The 19740-nt window shown below is 41.8% G+C and overlaps 1 protein-coding gene across 4 annotated transcripts in view; it reads right to left on the reverse strand.

The window, feature by feature from the left end:
- The window catches only part of LOC132362513 (core histone macro-H2A.1), an 81009-nt gene that overhangs the window by 20007 nt on the left and 41262 nt on the right, over positions 1–19740 (reverse strand). For 2 of the 4 annotated variants that reach the window (XM_059917127.1, XM_059917129.1), the window contains exon 5: positions 7047–7154. In XM_059917127.1, coding sequence (XP_059773110.1) covers positions 7047–7154 — 108 coding nt within the window. Of the gene's footprint in view, positions 1–7046; positions 7158–19740 lie in introns of all 4 variants that reach the window. The other 2 variants (XM_059917128.1, XM_059917126.1) reach the window with 1 other exon arrangement.

Genomic DNA, 19740 nt, shown 5'->3' on the forward strand with positions numbered 1-19740 from the left:
GCACCGGGATGGTGCGGAAGTCCTAGCTGGTTTGGGCAAACCCCTCGTAGCTCTACTGTTCTCTTCCAAGTGGTCATGGGTCTTTGAGGCTGTCCCCATCACCGTGACTACCAGCTGGCTGGCTCCTGTGCCCTGCTCAGGGGTGGCGAGAAGCAAGAATGGCCTGTTACATAGTAGCATCTAATTTTACGTGCCTGTTAGTCATGTAATACTGAAGTTCTGGCCAAACCCAGGAAGAGACACAGCAGTTCTCCAGCAAGACAGCGTGTCTTTTAAACTCTTCACGTTGTTGGTGAGGCTACTCTGAGGCCCAAGGGGTAGAGCATTTTCTTTGAGTGAGCTTTATGAGTACCCTACCACCTGAGTCTTTGTAAAGAACCGCTGAATGTCTTCCCTCCCCACTATTATTCTGGTGCCATGGCAACCCTCAGTTTGAGAGGAATCCTAAGTTCTAGACTGGCTGTCAGAGGGCAGGGGGAATTAGCTGGCCCAGGATCCCCTTCCTGTTCTTAGGTCCAAGCACCTGCAGCTAAGCACTCACACTCTCTCAGGGAAGATGGCTATTCTTCAGTGACAGACATTCCTACCAGATGCAGCAGAGAGCAATGCCCAGAGGAGCGGATGACCAAGACCAACTGCAATCCCGGCTTGGGGAGCTGACCGCACCCTCGGGGCCCAGCAGGGCAGGCGCTCACTCCCAGGAGAGGGCCGTGTGCAGACACTCGGCTGGGAAGCTCTTGGTAACTGAGCTCCAAGTCACTGAATTTCTGGGGCCAAACATTTTGTTGAAAACAAAACCAAACAAAAACCTGACGTGCTATAAGCAGTAGAAATATAAACCCACATTTCTGATTCCCAGACGCAATCAGCAGATTCTCAAAAAAGGGACCTGCTTAGACTGAAAGTTGTGGAAATGAATTTGGTCTTATGGGCGGGGGAAGGACTCTGGCTAGGCCCTGCCACAGTGTGGTAGGCCTCATTTTTACTTAGTGCTCGAAGAGAGAAGAGGTACAAGCTCTCTCCACTTGGACTTTCTGGGGTATGGTTCCCAGCACTGCAGGGTAATTAGGGGCCAGCCACTGGCATTCCTGAAGCTGAAGGAAGCCCCCTGGGGTGCCCTCACACAGTGAAGCTCTCAGAGCACAGGTCCTGGTGCCAGGACAGAGGCACAGAAGAGACAGCATCAGGGAGAGGGTGCTAATGGTGTTGGTTCCGGGGGAAGGGGTGTGGATGGGCACACAATAGGGGGGTCGGGGTCTCAGAGTAAGGCAAGTGAAGGTTTAGGGTTCAGGACAAGGGTGAAGGGTTTGATTATGGTATCATGTAAGTACTGCGTATGACTTCAAGCAAATGCTGTTTATAAAAACTCAAATTAAGCCAGTACTCCCTGCCCCCCACCAAAAATAAAAACCCACACTGTGTGAAGCAGCAGGAGATTGTTGGGGGAGGAAGGGAAAGGAGAAAAAAGGGAAAAGAACACTTCACTTGGTGTTATGAATGAATACACTTTAAAGACATCTAGGAGATTCCTTTTTTGTTTGTTTAAACACCATACATGTTTAAATCTTTAAACTTCATAATATTTTTTTCTAATTGTATAGACACTTCTGGATTTGTATTCAGAAATGTCTCACCGGCAAATCAGCTACTGCCGTGGGCTCTGATTCAACTAGCCGGGGAGACACTGGTAGACTGTCTCTGTCTCTGCCTCTGCCTGGGGAGCACTCCCCCTGCTCTTTAGGGCTTTCTGGGGGAAAGTGCGGGGCTTTGTGGCCTTGCTGAAGCGAGGGAGCAGTTGCAAACAGAATTCCCAGTTGACTCGGGGCTCATCACCTTCCCTCTGAGCAGCAGCAGCCCCGCTCTTGGAAGCACTGAATCCTGCACATCAGGGAGCCACTGCCACCAGCATGGAGAAGCCCCAGCTAACCAAGTGCAGTTTCACTCTCACCCACATCATGCTCTGCTGGGTACCAGGCTCAGCAGAAGTCCTCAGGGTGAGGGGCTGAGCCACAAAACAGTATTGCTATTAAAAATGTACAATTATAGAGGACTATAAAGCATGTGCTTGGGGGAGGGGGGTGCTCTGTGTTTGTGTGTTTGGGAGAGGAATGGGGAGGGGAGAGGACAAATTGCTTCAGGCACTTTGGAAAGACAGATGGGCAATCATCTTGGCTTGGGCAGGCTGGACCAGGGGGCAGAAGCCAACAGTGATCTGATCATCTGGTCATGAAACAAGAACAGAAGCTCCCCTGGACAGGAGAAGGATGAGCAGAGGCCACGTACACACATGCCTGAAAAGGATCTCACTGTGCAGAGGACACATGCCAGCAGGCCCGGCAGGCCCAAGACAGATGCCCAGTCCTAGGAGGTCTCAGGCCCCCCTAAGCCCACCCAGGGTCAAATCCACCTGGGCCTCTTAGCCAAAGGGGCCCACAGCTGTCTGAAGCACATGGCAGAGCAGGGGTATTTGTGCGCTGGGAAATCAGATTTCTGGGAAACTGTGAAAATTCCCAAGTTTAGTCTGATTTTCTGGGAGGGAGGAGGGTCATTAATGATTTCAGAATGTGAATAAGGTGACTACTTCCTTGTCTTAACATTGGGAAAGATGGAAAACTAAGTTTTAAACCACAGAATGGTGAATTTAAAGTATCTGTGAAGATTGTTGGCCACTGGAGAGAGTGCCAGTTATAGAGCAGAAAGGGGGTCCCACTTGGCTGCAGGGTTGGGGGAAGGGGACTGAGCTAAGCGTCCTTCAAGATCTCTTCCACCACGGGGACCTGATGATGCTCATGTCAGTGGGCTCTGCTGGAGCCAGCCTCTGATGTCTACAGTGCCCAGTCTCCCCTCGAGGGGTTATGCCCAGTTAACCCTTGTTGTCTACTCCTGACGTGAACTCGTTAGGGTACAAGCTCCTTGAAGGCAGAGTGCAGGCTGCCTCCTGCCCAAGGGCCATCCAATGCCTAAGACAGTGCTCGGGTTTCTGTAGGCCCACAAACAGAGCTGGAACTGAATGTCAAACATCCAGACACAACTTTAAGATGACGTGAACAAACCGCTTCCCTGAAAGCAGGGCTAACGGAAAGGCCAGAGCTCAGGAACCGGGCCCTTGGCCTGGCTGGGACCTGAGGCGGCTCAAAGCTAACCTGGCTATCCTGGAAGGGAGGATGGCACCCACCACTGAGAGCAGGTCGGGAGGCAGCCTGCCCATGATAAGGAAGGAGCCGGTGGCTTGGGGCTACCGGATGGACATCTGGGCTGCCTTGACATGACCTCCTTGGCTACAGGAAATAGTACAATCCTTTTTTTTTTTTTTTAACATATGTGATCAGAAATTCAATTTTAGGAAATAAACGTGATGATTAAAGATTACCTGAGTGACTTGTTAAGCCTAGCCTGTCACTGTCCAGGCTAGCCTGTTCGTATCTCTCATTCCCTCACAAGGGACAAGGAAGAAGACTTCTTCCCCTGTGCCCACCACATAAAATGCAACGCTTTTCCTGTTCCCAGAGTCCACTTTAACTGAGGAGGATGGAGAGGCGAGGTCCTCCACAGGACTGTTTCCACTTCCTCATGGATCACCATGTGTTCCCTGTGGCCTGCTCCAGGGCCCGTTCCTGCCCTGGCCTCTGGGGTGGAGGGGCTCCTTCCTCTGTGCTATGCTGCCAGCCTGCACGCATCCCCGGCCTGAATTCCCCCAGAGGCCTCAGGCCTGGAGGTGGCATCTGGTGGGTTTCAGGCTAGAATGTGCCACACAAAGACAAGGACCCCTGTGGGCGCTGCTGGAGGCCCAGAAACATGGCTTCATCAGCGTCCTAAACTGTCTCAGAAGCCAGTCGTCAGCCATAGGGTGGAAGCGGGTGGTGGGCCTTTCCTCCTCATTCCTGCTTCAAGAGCTCCCTCTCTCTTTACTGATCCCCAGCCCCCAGGACTAGGGTGTCTGCATCTGAGGAAGAAAACCCGCGGTACCTACCCCTGCCTCTAGTGGCCCACAGGGCTGCGGCTGCAATCCTGATAGTTGGGGAGGCACACACGCATGCCCTCCTGACACTGCTTTCCCAACTGCTTCTAATAATACTGACTCTTCCAAGGAAGCCTACATCACTTACTACCACTGACACAGATTTATAGAAATACACATTGGAAGTACTTTTTTTGGACATAAAGCTTTTTAAATCTCTGAGAAGAAGCTGAGAATCTCCACTGAACCACAAAGCAAACACATTTAGTCAATTCAGATTCACAGCACTGTTTCCCTTTTGAAAATAATTCAACAATGTGTGTGGAATACTGGGTAAAATCAGAGAGCAATGAGGGCGGTTACTCCTGAGACGTCAGTATGTGTAATACATTATCAACAACAATGAGATCCCAGGCTCCTAAGCCCTGGGCCATCTTCTCCTGCAAGTAGCTTAGCAACTGTGCCTTTCAGGGCTGTAGCGAGCACAGTATCACCTTTCTGACCTCAGCTTGCTTTGCGCTATTCCAGCATTGGTTTCATTGTCACAGGTGGAAAGTAAGACTCATAGAACACAGGGCACCATACAGTCACCATTGTAAAGTACCCTTTCTGAAACACTTCCTAAAATCCAAGTCAAAATTAATGTCTGTAATAATGACATTTTAAAATGTGCTTTGCGTAAAAATTCCTATGTGTCAGTTTGACCACTCTGGCCCCTTTTGCACTAAATGCCATGACTTTCACTGGACAGACTATTTATAAAGGGCCAGAAAGTCCTGCTTCAAAATAACGCTCTCAACTATGAACACTTACTCCCTCTCATGCTGCAAGGCACAGGGTTCCAGAAAGGGTTGCTAGGACACTAGCTTCTAACAGGGTGCCCAGGCTGACTTGAGATGATGCTTTATTCTGTGACACCACTTTTGGGGAGACACAGTTTACTCTGCTAAAGGGCACCTGCAGGGCTGGATTTGGGGGTAGCTCATCCTGGATGTGTGTGTCCTGGGTCATTAAGCTGGAAGCAAAGGGCAGTCTTGTGGTAGTTTGGGGTTCTGTTCTCACCACTCACACCTGACTGTGTGATACGGGAAAGAAGGCAGGTGTTCCTTCTGGCTCTGCACTCAGCCCCTTCTCTCACAGCTGACCATGTTACACTGGGCTCCAGTTCAACCAGTCCCTTCAGGCTCTCCCTCCGAAAGTCAAGATATCAAAAAGCCACATTAGTTTCGCTGTCAAGCCTCCATCTTCCATTTTCCTCTATTTCCTAAATAATATTAGATAACATGCCTGTAAATGACTATAGAGTATCAGTGCTTCTCTATAGCTTTTTGGACTCTCCCTCCCCAACCGTGAGTGGAGTATAGTCAGTATTAGCTGGATTTGTACTTTCTGGTACTTTCCTGCCTGTGGTGCCTGGTCCTGAGGCCTGAGACCAGGCTGTACCCAAAATGGAGGAGATGGCACTGCTTGGTTGCAGAGGAGCTAGCAATGTGTCTGCAGTCTCTGTTACCTCCCTTCCCTTCCAGGGCTCGTATGCAGCAGACGAGGCCCTGATCCCAAGGCCAAGAAGGGCAAGAAGGGCATCTCCATTTGTACATGGACATTTGTATGGCTGAGTACGGCTATTCTGGAAATCCAGCAAGGGGGTGTGAGGAGTTCTGATTTGACGCTGGCTTTGAGGTAACCAGCAGGAAAGAGCAAGAAGAACACGGGGAAGGGAGAGGCCAGGGTCAGGGCACCCAAGAGCCGGGTACGGGAAGGAGTGAGGGAGAGGGTGGACCCAGGCACTGAACTGTTCTACCTGCTTAACAGGTTTCCAAGTCCTGGCTAATCGTCAGCATTAGGGATCTGAAGCACACTGGAGCTAGTCCTAAATTGCAGAGCTTTTTTGCACTTTAGTTCAAACCAAAGCAATTTGGATGACAGGTCACGTTAACTTTCAATATATTACCCAAAGGACAGGTTAAAGGGTGTGAAAGTAAACCCAGGTGGTTGCCTTCACTGCTGAGCTGAAATTTTATAAATAAAAAATATTTTAAACAAAAACTTTCAAAGCCCCAGACCTTAAGATGACAGAGTGCTGCGTATTTTTTCCTTTGAAAAATGCATACAAAATACAGATAATGGTTATAAAATGTACACTGTAATGGTTATTTGCTGGAACACAGAGTCCACCACAGGAATTGCATCATGAGAGCCTGAGTGCAATTAGTGACAGGAAGAGGGAGGGGGAGAAGGAGCACTTGCAATGACATGAGCAGGAGGACTGTGTCACTGAGATGCAAAAGGAAACTGACAGTGAGGTTTTAAAAATGATGCAGCTTCAGAACCAAGTTGTTCACCACATGCAAACTAAACGCAATTTACATGGAAGCTCAAATCCATGCCTTTAATTTTTTTAAATGTAGGATAAAAAAAAATTCAGAAAAGTAATTCCCGCTCTCTCTCCACCCCCTTTTTTGGTGTTAACAGAGAAATATGAACTCTCATTCTCAGGTCTTAAAAGCCTTTGCATCATTTTTATTTTCAACAAAAGTGAATCATTTGTTACAAAACCATGGCGTCCTGGCAAATTTGCATCACTGGGGCGGCTGAAAACATATTGCCCACGGTTAAAACAAACAAACGACTGGCTTGAGGAGTCCTCAGGTGGCACAGTGTGTCTAGCAACAATCCCGCCCCCTGGATCAAGGTTCCACCTTCAGTGCCCACCGGAACACCTGGGCTGCCTGCTAGACCTTTCCCTTTCCAGGACCCAGTTTTGACTTCCAGCTGCTTTTCTGGGCAGGACTACAGGATGACCAGGTCATCCCATACACACAGCTCCTTCCACAGACTAAGCCCAGGGTGTCCCGACCCCCATAGGAGCTGCTGTCCCTCTTCTTTACCACCACCCCCTCTCCCCACCTGCCAGTCTCCCCTCAGCACCCTGTCCAGCCCTCCCTGAGTCCTCTCCTAAAGCCGCCCCAGGCCCCACTCTCTCCTCCAGCCCATGAGGCCAGGAGTGGTCCTCAGTCAGCCTTCCTGCTGGTGGAGGCACCCATCTGTCCCAGGGCCCGCGAGCAGACCGGGGCCCGCGTTTGCCTACCTTCTGGCCGAGGAAGAGGCTCTTGGTGGAGAGCACAGTGAAGCCATCGGCGGGTGTGCCCTCGGTCGTGCTGTCGGCGCTGGCTGCCTTGCTGACTTCTCCCTGCTTCTTCTTGCACAAACAGAAGAGTCAGTATGAGGCCTGCACAGATGGAGACCACGTGAATCTGGGCTTTTCTAACAGGCAGGTGAATGCCCATAATACTCAAGAGAAAACAGGAAACTAAACCACTATAAGTTCTCAGCATTTTTCAAAGTGGGGGCTGCAGGCTTATTTTGAAGTCCAAGAGTAAAGAGTGTTAAAGTGTATTTTCATCACCTTTATAATCTTAAAAAAATAGCTACCTAAAGGCAAAACTTCACAGTGATAATTTAGAACAGAACCACTTGCATTAACTGTAGACCAAGTGAATGTCTCTTAATTCAGGGTCTTCACTTTCTAGATGCCTGTACAGTATTCACGTCTGAGGGGAAAAAACAAACTGCTCTGGATCCTTAGTTCTCAAAGAGCCAAAAATCAGGCCAAGGATCATCACCCTCCAACCCTCTGAGCCCAGGAGGTAAGACTCTCCCACCCTCTTTCATTAAGACCCGCCTTGGAGAAGGATCCATATGCGGGCTGTTGGTGAGCCTCTCTGTCCCCTTGAGATGCCCCACCCCCCTGCAGTGAGCATGGATCTTGGCAGGCTCTTGGGCCTCTTTCCAGCATCATTCAGACTGAGGTATATGTCCTCTGGGGTTTCCAAGAGCCTTGCAAAGGTATGTCATGTAGAGAGGTATGATTACTTTGCAGATCCTCTGCTGCCTAATGTACTTCTTCCTGAAGTGGATCTGCCCTAAGAGTGATCTATGCTTGCAATCAAGGTTTCATGCTGGGTCTCCCTTCACAACCATGTCTCCCACTTCCCAAGAGTGAATATTAGCACCACCCTTCAAGTAGGGATACATGTCTTTCTCAGTCTTTTATTTCTGTCAAGGACGAGGCTTGTATTAGAAACGGATATTTTGGCTCATTTGGGGATTTTTTGCATTCAGATATATTGGTGAGTGAGGAAAGTGGGCACAATAGCAAGTTTTTGTTTAGGTATTTTTTCCTTCCCCCAACTATTATCAAAAAGGACATTACTCCTGAGGATGGTCCAGTGGGAGCAAATCAACAAAGTAAGGGGTGAGAAATATTATAAAATATATAAAATATGATAAATGGCCATGGCTTCCTGAAGGAAGGATCTGGACAGAAAACTCAGGGCAAGGCCCGTGCCCTATCCATTTTCCCTTTTAATACTCAAATTCATTAACATATTAACATTCTTACTTACACTGAAACATAAGGTCTAATTTTACTAAAGTGCTTTAACAATAAGGACTGCTTTGGCATTTAGGTTATACGGCTAACCTGGAACATTTTCCATTAATTAAATGAGCTAAATTTGATGCTCCAAGGTTTTGATATAAATGGTAAGACAGAAAGCATTTTAACAAGAAACACGGTATTAGCAAAGATATAGTAAAATTATCACTCTTTTGGTTTCCTAACACTTCAAGTGTATCAGATTTGACAGGTATAATCAACAATTACATGGTAAGTCTTAGTAAAGCCTTTTTGATATACTTTCCAGGAAACAAGAAAAGCAAAGACGGGATGACAAATCCTTTCACAAGTCAGATGTTTCTAATTCTGTGCTTTCAACAAAACTGAAGAAATACCAAATTGAGTTAACAGCTGATAGACCATTAAAGAACAGATTGATGGAGTTTAGTTAACAGTCATGTACCAATGCGGGTTTCTTAGTTGTGATGAATGTACTAGGGTTACGGAAGATGTTAACAACAGGGAAACTGGGTGAGGGATATTCAGGAACTCTCTATATGGGCTTTGTAACTTCTGTAAATCTAAAACCGTTCTAAAATAAAACATTTATTAAAACAAATTGATGACAGATTACTATGTGATTGTTGGCATGTAACTCAGAAAGAGTTCAGAGGATTGAGCGATGTTGCTGTAACAAAATCCTTTCCAGTCCCATTTAATTACTTTTGTGAACAAGATTTCCCAGGCACTTATACCTATAAATAAAATATAGGATGATGACTCATTTTTACAGTGAGCAACATTCATCTAGGGTACTTGAGTTAACTGAAAAAACTATCTCCATGCATCCCATGACATGATACAGTTCCAAAAAAATTTTACTTTCTCCTTAATAGTTAAAATTAAAATGTGTCAAGTATTTATCAGTTTGATCAACTGTGTATTATTAATAAATGTGATAACTATCCAATCCTGTGGAAACCATAACATTTAGTGCTTTTATGATCACAAGAAAATTTTTCAAAATGAATTTAAATTTATGTACATTATTTTTGTTGCGCAAATCACTAACATACTACAAACAAAAAAAAATGTGTTACATTAGGATAAAAATTTGTGGGGCAAGTGAAAGGAAAATAAGGGCTCAAAGGAGTAAAATTATATAAATTTTCCAACTGTTAAAAAAGAGCCTGTTTGTGTATTTTGTAGTATATCAAATCATCACAGTAAGTAGATTTCATTGGATACATTTAAATGATGAAAGTTTTCTTTTTAAAGTTCAATATGTATTATATATCAAAATTATACCCTTTGTAGTAGATATTTAAATTTATTATGAGAAGTTTAGCTGTCAAATTTTAGATGTATGAGCTATGAAGACTTTCAAAACTGCTTTAGGAAGTATGCAAGCAAAAAAGTTTTAAAGCCACTACTCTACCCAGTGAACACCATTCATACACAAGGTGCTCAGTAAACGCTTGGGAATGAAATGCAGTTGCTAAGTAGATAAATATTTTAGTGCTTCTGCCCAAGGATACTTGGATTTTAAGAGGTCAGAAAGCCCTAAATGATAGAATTTCAGGCCTCTGGGAATTGGAGCTGGTTTTACTGGGAGGAGGGGACCTGAAAGGCTCCCTGTGCCCCTGATACAAGTCAGCAGCTGCCTATGCAGCCAGGTTATAAAGCTTAACCTGTGATAATTAATACTGATAATTTTCAGCAATGATTCATTTGCATATGGTCACCTGCATTAAAGCTGTTGCCCCACATTGTAAATTGGTTCAGCCACTATGGAAAAACAGTATAGAGGTTCCTCAAAAAATAAAAAGTAGAACTACCATGTGCTCCAGCAATTCCACTTCTGGGAATATATCCAAAGGAAATGAAAACACTATATTGAAGAGATATATGCACCCCCATGTTCACAGCAGCATTATTTACAATAGCTCAGACATGGAAACAACCTAAGTGCCCATCAACAGATGAATAAAGAAAATGTAATACACACACACACACACACACACACACACACACACACACACTGGAATATTATTTAGTCATAAAAAAGAAGAAAATCCTGCCAGGAAGCTGAGAGTTCCAAATAAGATGAACGCAAACAAGCCCGTGCCAAGACACATTATAATTAAAGTGGCAAAAGTTAAAGACAAGGAGAGACTCTTTAAAACAGCAAGAGAAAACCTGCTACACACACACAAAAACCCCATAAGACTATCAGCAGATTTTTCAGCAAAAAATTTGCAGGCCAGAAGGGAGTGGCATGATTTTTCTAAATGCTAAAAGTAAAAAAAACTTCCCAATAAGAATACTCTACCTGGCAAAACTGTCCTTCAGAAGTGAAGAATACAGAAGGAGTTCTCCAGACAAACAAAAGCTAAAGGAGTTCATTACCACTAAACTGGCCTTAAAAGAAATAATAAAGGGACTTCTTTAAGCTCAAAAGAAAGGGCACTAATTAATAACAGGAAAACATATGAAAGTACAAGCACCTTTGTCACTGATAAAGGTAAATATAAAGGTGGTAGATTAATCACTTATAAAGCTAGTATAAAGGTTAAAAGACAAAAGTACTAAAAATAACTGTAACTACAATAATTAATTAAGGACTATACACAAGATAAAGAGGTGTAAAATGTGATGTCAAAAACAAAACATGGAGAGAAGAGTGAAAATACAGAGCTTTCGAATGGGATCAAACGTGTTATCAATTTTAAATAGACTGTTATAAATATAAGTTGTTATATATAAGCCTCATGATAAACACAAAGCAAAAGCCTATAGTAGATACACAAGAGAGAAATGAATGCAAGTGTACCACTAAAGAAAATCATCAAATCACAAAGGGAGAGAGCAAGAAAAGAAGAAAGGAACAGAGGAACTACTGGATTGGCCAAAAAGTGCCTTTGGTTTTTAAGTAAAAATAAAAGACACATTTTTCATTTTCACCAAAAACTTTATTGAACAATGTATTCAACCTTTTGTTCCACTACCCTCTGCCATTGTTCAGGCAACTTCATAATTCCATCTTACCAAAACTTTTTATCTTTTTTGAGCAAAGAACTGTTCCAGGTGCCTTTTACAGTCTTCCAGGGAACTGAAATTTTTTCCATTAAGAGATTTTTGTAAAGACTGAAATAAATGGAAATCTGAAGGTGCAATGTCTGGTGGATACAGTGGATGAATCAGAACTTCCCAGCCAAGCTGTAACAGTTCTTGCCCAGTCATCAAAGAAACATGCGGTCTTGCGTTATCCTGATGGAAGATTATGAGTTTTCTGATGACTAATTTTGGATGCTTTTCATCAAGTGATACTTTCAGTTGGTCTAATTGGGAACAGTACTTGCTGGAATTAATCACCTGGTTTTCCAGAAGGCGCTCATAGTAGAGGACTCCCTTCCAATCCCACCATATACACAACACCACCTTCTCTGGATGAAGGCTGACCTCTGGTGGGTTGGTGGTTGTTCATTTCACTTGCCCCATGATCTCTTCTGTTCCACATTATTATACAGTATCCACTTTTCATCAACCATCACAATTTGTTTTAAAAACGGAACGTTTTCATTACGTTTAAGTAGACAATCACATGGGGAAATATGGTCAAGAAGGTTTCTTTTTGCCTACCTTATGTGGAACCCAAACATCAAAGTGATTAACATAACCAAGCTAGTGCAAATGATTTTCAACGCTTGATTTGGATATTTTGAGTATGTCCAGTATCTCCAGCATGGTATAATGTTGATTTTTCTCAATTAATGTCTCGATTTGATTGCTATCAACTTCAACTGGTCTACCCGACCATGGAGCCGCGTCCAAGGAGAAATCTCCAGCACGAAACTTCGCAAACCACTTTTGACACGTTTGATCAGTCACAGCACCTTCTCCATACACTGCACAAATCTTTTTTTGCGTTTCAGTTGCATTTTTACCTTTCTTGAAATAATAAAGCATAATATGCCTAAAATGTTGTTTTTTCTTCCATCTTCAGTATTAAAAAGGCTACACAAAAATTCACCAATTTTGATGTCTTTTATAAAATGCATGCTGATATGACAGCTGTCACAATACAATCTAACAAAATTGTTTCAAATGAAGTTAAAGACAACTAAGTGCTACTAGAGCCATCTTATGGAAAAAACCAAGTGAACCTTTTGGCCAACCCAATACAAAACAGCCAAAAAACAATTAACAAAATGGGAATAAGTGCATACCTATCAATAGTTACTTTAAATGTAAATGCACTAAATTCTCCAATCAAAAGACACTGAGTGGCTGAGTGGATAAGTACACAACACCTATCTATATGCTGCCTACGTGAGACACGCTTCAGATGTAGGGATATATACAGACTGAAAGTAAAGGGATGGAAGAACATTTTCCATGCAAATAAAAACCAAAAGAAAGCTGCGGTAGCTATACTTATATCAGACAAAATAGACTTTAAAACAATGACTGCAATGACAATGAATGTCATTACATAATCATAAAGGAGTCAATCCAACAAGAGGATATAATATTTGTAAATATTTATGCACCCAACACAGGAGCAAATAAATATATAAAGCAAATATTAACAGACCTAAAAGAGAAACAGACAGCAACACAATAATAACAGGGGACATTAATATCCCACTTTCATCCATGGACAGATGTTCCTTACAGAAAATCAATAAGAAAACACTGGCCTTAAACGACATGTTAAACCAGATGGATTTAAAAAATATGCACAGCATATTCCACCCAAATCAACAGAACACACATTCCTCTCAAGTACACATATAACATTTTCCAGGATAGACCACATGATAGGCCACAAAACAAGCGCTAATAAATGTAAGAAATCATGTCAAGTATCTTTTCTGACCACAGTGGTATGAAACTAGAAATCAATTACAAGAAGGAAACTGGAAAAATCACAAATATATGAAGATTAAACAACATGTTACTGAACAACCAATAGGAACGATTACTTATCTTTAGTTTATCTATTAGTTTCATTTACCTTTTCTATTGTCCTTTGAGTCTCTATATCATTCATTTCTGCTCTGGCCTTTGTTATTTCCTTCCTTCTGCCAACTTTGGGCTTCATTTGTTCTTTTTCTAGTTCCTTCAGGTTAGGTTTTTTTATTTGAGATTTAAAAAAATTTCTGATGCAGGCATTTATTGTTATAAATTTGCCTCTTAGAACTGCTTTTGGTGCATGTCATAAGTTTTGGTAAGTTGTATTTCCATTTTCATTTGTCTGAAGGTTTTTAAAAATTTTTTTCCTCTTTTCCTCTAGCCACAGCAATTAGGCAAGAAAAAGAAAAGGCATCCAAATCAGAAAGAAAGAAGTAAAACTGTCACTATTTGAACATGACATGATATTATACACAGAAAACTCTAAAAACTCCACCAAAAAAATTGTTAGAATAAATGAATTCAGTAAAGTTGCAGGACACAAAATCATTACACAGATTTCTGTGGTGTTTCCATACACTAATAATGAGCTATCATAAAGAGAAATTAAGAAAACAATTTACGACCACATTAAAAGGAATAAAATACCAAGGATTATATTTAACCAAGGAGGTGGAAGTCCTGCACGGTGAAAACCGTAAGGCACTGATGAAAGAAATTAAACACACAAATAAATGGAAAGATATTCTATGCTCAAGGACTGGAAGAGTTAATACTGTTAAAAGGTCCATACTACCCAAAGCAATCTACAGATCCAATGCAATCCCTAACAAAATTCCAATGGCGAGAGATCCCCAGCCAAGACAGCGGAAGAGAAGGACCTGAGCACACCTCCTCTCACGAAAACACCAAAATCGCAAGTAACTGCTGAACAACCATTGACAAAAAAAACTAGAGCCTACCAAAAAAGATATTTTCAAAGACAAAGAAGAAGCCACCATGAGATGGTAGGAGGGGAGCTTTCATGACATCATTGAATCCCATACCCACCGGGTGGGCTTACCCACAAATTGGAAAATAATTATGTCACAGATGTTCTCCCACAGGAGTGAGAGTTCTGAGCCCCACGTCAGGCTCCCAAGTCTGGTGGTCTGGCATCGGGAGGAGGAACCATCAAAGCATTTGGCTTTGAAGGCCAATGGAGCTTAAGTGCAGGGGCTCTACATAACTGGGGGAAACAGAGACTCTGCTCTTAGAGGATACACACAAGGTTTCACATACACTGGAACCCAGCACAGCAGTAACTCCACATGAGCCTCAGTTGGACCTACATACGAGTCTTGGAGAGTCTCCTAAGGAGGTGAGGGTCGGCTGTGACTCATTGGAGGGGCAAGGACACTGGTGCCAGAGGTCTCAGAGAATACTGATTGGCGTGAACTCTCCCAGAGGTCACCATTTTGGCATCAAGACCTGGTCCTACCCGACAGCCTACAGGCTCTAGTGCTAGTACACCTCAGGCCAACCAGCAGGATAGGAACACAGCCCCACCATCAGCAGACAGGCTGCCTAAAGCTGTACTGAGCTCACAGCCACCTCTAAACACACCCATCGACACAGCCCTGCCCAGCAGAGAAACTCAACCCAGCTCCACCCACCAGAGGGCAGGCACCAGTCCCTCACACCAGGAAGCCTGCACAAGTCCAGGACCAACCTCACCCACCAGAGGGCAGACACCAGAAACAAGAGGAGCTACGGTCCTGCAGCCAGCAGAAGGAGACCACGAAAACAGAAAGTTAGAAAAAATGAGATGGCAGAAAAATATGTTCCAGACAAAGGAACAAGATAAAAACCCACAAGAACTAAGTGAAGTGGAGATTGGCAACCTACCTGAAAAGAATTTAGAAGAATGATAGTAAAGATAAGCCAAGATCTCAGAAAAAGAATGGAGGTACAGATCGAGAAGATACGAGAGACATTTAACAAAGAACTAGAAGATATAAAGAATAAAGAAAGATGAACAATTCAATAACTGGAATGAAAAATACACTAGTAAGAATTAGTAGCAGAGTAATTGAAGCAGAAGAAGAAATAAGTGAGCTGGAAGACAGAATGGTGGAAAGCACTGTCTCAGTACAAAGAAAAAATAATGTAAAGAAATGAGAACAGTTTAAGAGACCTCTGGGACAACATTAAATGCACCAACATTTGCATTAGAGGGGTCCCAGAAGGAGAAGAGAGAGAAATGGCCTGGGAAAGTATTTGAAGAGATTATAGCCAAAGACTTCCCTAAAATGAGAAAGGAAACACTCACTCAAGTCCAGGGAATGCAGAGAGTCCCATACAGGATAAACCCAAGAAGGAACATGCTGAGACACATATTAGTCAAAGTGACAAAAATTAAAGACAAAGAAAAAATATTAAAAGCAACAAGGGAAAAGCAACAAATACCATACAAGGGAATCCCCATAAGGTTATCAGCTGATTTTTCAGCAGAAACTTTGCAGGCCAGAAGGAAGTGGCACAATATATTTAAAGTGATGAAAAGGAAAAGTATATTACCAAGAATACTGTACCCAGCAAGGCTCTTGTTCAGACTCAACAGAGAAATCAAAAGCTTTACAGATAAGCAAGACCTAAGAGAATTCAGCAGCACCAAACCAGCTTTACAATGAATGCTAAAGGAACTTTTCTAGGCATAAGATAAAAGTCCAAACTAGAATCAAGAAAATTATGAATGGGAAAGCTCACCAGTAAAGGCAAACACACAGTAAAGGTAGGAAATCATCCACACACAAGAAGAGAGTACAAATGCAGGATACAAGAAATGCATTTGAAACTGAGAGACCAGCAACTTAAAACAATCTTCTACATATACAGACTGCTATATCAAAACCTCACGGGAACCACAAACCAAGAATCTACAGTAGAGACATACACACACAAGGGAAAGCAATCCAAACACAACACTAAAGATAGTCACCAAATCACACAAGAAGAGAACAAAAGAGGAAAGGAAGAAAAAAACCTACAAAAACAATCCCAAGACAATTAACAAAATGGAAACAAGAACATACATATCGATAATTGCCTTAAATGTAAATGGATTAAATACTCCAAACAAAAGACACAGATTGGCTTAATGGATACAAAAACAAGACCTGTATATATGCTGGCTACAAGAGACCCACTTCAGATCTAGGGACACATACAGACTGAAAGTGAGGGGATGGACAAAGGTATTCCATGCAAATGGAATCAAAAGAAAGCTGGAGTAGCAATACTCATATCAGACAAATTAGACTTTAATTTTTTTTTTTTGGCCACGCTGCACAGCATGTGGGATCTTAGTTCCCCGACCAGGGATCAAACCCTGTGCCACCCTGCATCAGAAGTGTGGAGTCTTAACCACTGGACAACCAGGGAAGTCCCCAAAATAGATTTTACAAGAATGTTACAAAGAGACAAAGAAGGATACTACATAATAATCAAGGGATCAATTCAAAAAGATATAACAATTGTAAATATATATGCACCAAATATAGGAGCACCTCAATATATAAGGCAAATGCTAACAGCCATAAAAGGAGAAATCAACAGTAACACAATAATATGGTGTTAATATAATAATATTAACACCTGACTTACATCTTTGAACAGATCATCCAGACAGAAAATCAATAAGGAAACACAGGTCTCAAATGACACATTAAACCAGATGGACTTAACTGATATTTATAGAGCATTCCATCCAAAAGCACCAGAATTCACTTTCTTCTCAAGTGCACATGGAACATTCTCCAGTATAGATCACATCTTGGGCCACAAATCAAGCCTTGGTAAATTTAAGAAAACTGAAATCATATTAAGCCTCTTTTCTGACCACAACGCTATGAGATTAGAAATCAACGACAAGGGGGAAAAACCTGTAAAAAACACAAACACGTGGAGGCTAAACAATATGCTACTAAACAACCAATGGATCACTGAAGATATCAAAGAGGAAAACAAAAAATAGCTAGAAACAAATGAAAATGAAAGCATGACAATAAAAAACCTATGGGATGCAGGAAAAGCAGTTCTAAGAGGTCAGTTCATAGCAATAAAATCTTACCTCAGGAAACAAGAAAAATCTCAAACAAACTAACCTTATGTCTAAAGCAACTAGAAAGAGAAGAACAAACAAAACCCAACGTTAGTAGAAGGAAAGAAATCACAAAGATCAGAGCAGAAAAAAATGAAATAGAGACAAAGAAAACAATAGAAAAGATCAATGAAACTAAAAGCTGGTTCTTTGAAAAGATAAAGAAAATTGATAAACCTTCAGCCAGACTTATCAAGAAAAAAAGGGAGAGGGCTCAAATCAATAAAATTGGAAATGAAAAAAGAGAAGTTACTATTAACACTGCAGAAATACAAAGGATCATAAGTGACTACTACAAGCAACTATACGCCAAAAAAATGGACAACCTGGAAGAAATGGACAAATTCTTAGAAAGGTACAATCTTCCAAAACTGAACCAGGAAGAAATAGAAAATATGAACAGACCAATCACAACCACTGAAATTGAAACTGTGATTTAAAAACTCCCAACAGGGAATTCCCTGGTGGTCCAGTGGTTAGGATCAGTGCTTTCACTGCGAGGGCCCAGGTTCAATCCCTGGTTGAGGAACTAAGATCCCGCAAGCTGCAATGCAGCCAAAAACAAACAAACAAACAAAACAAAAAAATCCAAAAGAACTCCCAACAAACAAAAGTCCAGGACCAGATGGCTTCACAGGCGAATTCTATCAAACATTCAGAGAAGAGCTATCACCTATCCTTCTCAAACTCTTCCAAAAAATTATAGAGGAAGGAACACTCCCAAACTCATTCTATGAGGCCACCATCACCCAGATACTAAAAGCAGACAAAGATACCGCAAAAAAAGAAAATTACAGGCCAATATCACTGACGAATAGACAAAAATCCTCAACAAAATACTAGCAAACCGAATCCAACAGTACATTAAAAAGACTTTACACCACAATCAAGTGGGATTTATCCCAGAGATGAAAGGATTTTTCAATATCTGTATATCAATCAGTGTGATACACCACATTAACAAATTGAAGAATAAAAACCATATGATCATCTCGATGGATGCAGAGAAAGTTTTTCATAAAATTCAACACCCCTTTATGATAAAAACTCTCCAGAAAGTGAGCATAGAGGGAACATACCTCAACATAATAAAGGCTGTACATTGATATGTCAAACCCACAGCTAACATCAGAGTCAATGGTGAAAAGCTGAAAACATTTTTTCTAAGATCAGGAACAAGACAAGGATGTCCACTCTTGCCACTTTTCTTCAACATAGTTTTGGAAGTCCTAGCCATGGCAATCAGAGAAGAAAAAGAAATAAAAGGAATCCAAATTGGAATAGAAGAAGTAAAACTGTCACTGTTTGCAGATGACATGATACTATACATAGAAAATCCTAAAGATGCTACCAGAAAACTACTAGAGCTCATCAATGAATTCGGTCAAGTTGCAGGATACAAAATTAATACACAGAAATCTGTTGCATTCCTATACACTAACAACAAAAGATCATAAAGAGAAAATAAAGAAACAATCCCACTTACCATCACATCAAAAAGAATAAAATACCTAGGAATAAACCTATTCAAGGAGGCAAAAGACCTGTACTCTGAAAACTATAAGACGCTGATGAAAAGAATTGAAGATGACACAAACAGATGGAAAGATATAACATGTTCTTGGATTGGAAGAATCAAAATGACTGTACTACCCAAGGCAATCTACAGATTAAGTGCAATCCCTATCAAATTACCAATGGCCATTTTTTTTGCAGATCTAGAACAAAAAAATCTTAAAATTTGTATGGAAACACCAAAGACCCCAAATAGCCAAAGCAATCTTGAGAAAGGAAAACGGAGCTGGAGGAATCAGGCTCCCTTACTTCACACTATACTACAAAGCTACAGTCATCAAAACAGTATGGTACTGGCACAAAAACAGAAAGAGAGATCAATGGAACAGGACAGAAAGCCCAGAAATAAACCCACGCACCTATGGTCAAGTAATCTATGACAAAGGAGGCAAGAATATACAATGGAGAAAAGACAATCTCTTCAATAACTGGTGCTGGGAAAACTGGACAGCTACAGCTAAGAGAATGAAATTAGAACATTCTCTAACAGCATACACAAAAATAAACTCAAAATGGATCAAAGACCTAAATGTAAAGCCGACAGTATAAAACTCTTAGAGGAAAACGTAGGCAGAACACTCTTTGACATAAATCGCAGCAATATCTGTTTTGATCCATCTCCTAGAGTAATGAAAACAAAAACAAACAAATGGGACCTAATTAAACTTAAAATCTTCTGCACAGCAAAGGAAACCATAAACAAAACGAAAAGACAACAGACAGAATGGGAGAAAATATTTGCAAACAATG

The sequence above is a fragment of the Balaenoptera ricei genome, chromosome 3 (genome assembly GCF_028023285.1).
Source record: "Balaenoptera ricei isolate mBalRic1 chromosome 3, mBalRic1.hap2, whole genome shotgun sequence".
Lineage (NCBI taxonomy): Eukaryota > Metazoa > Chordata > Mammalia > Artiodactyla > Balaenopteridae > Balaenoptera > Balaenoptera ricei.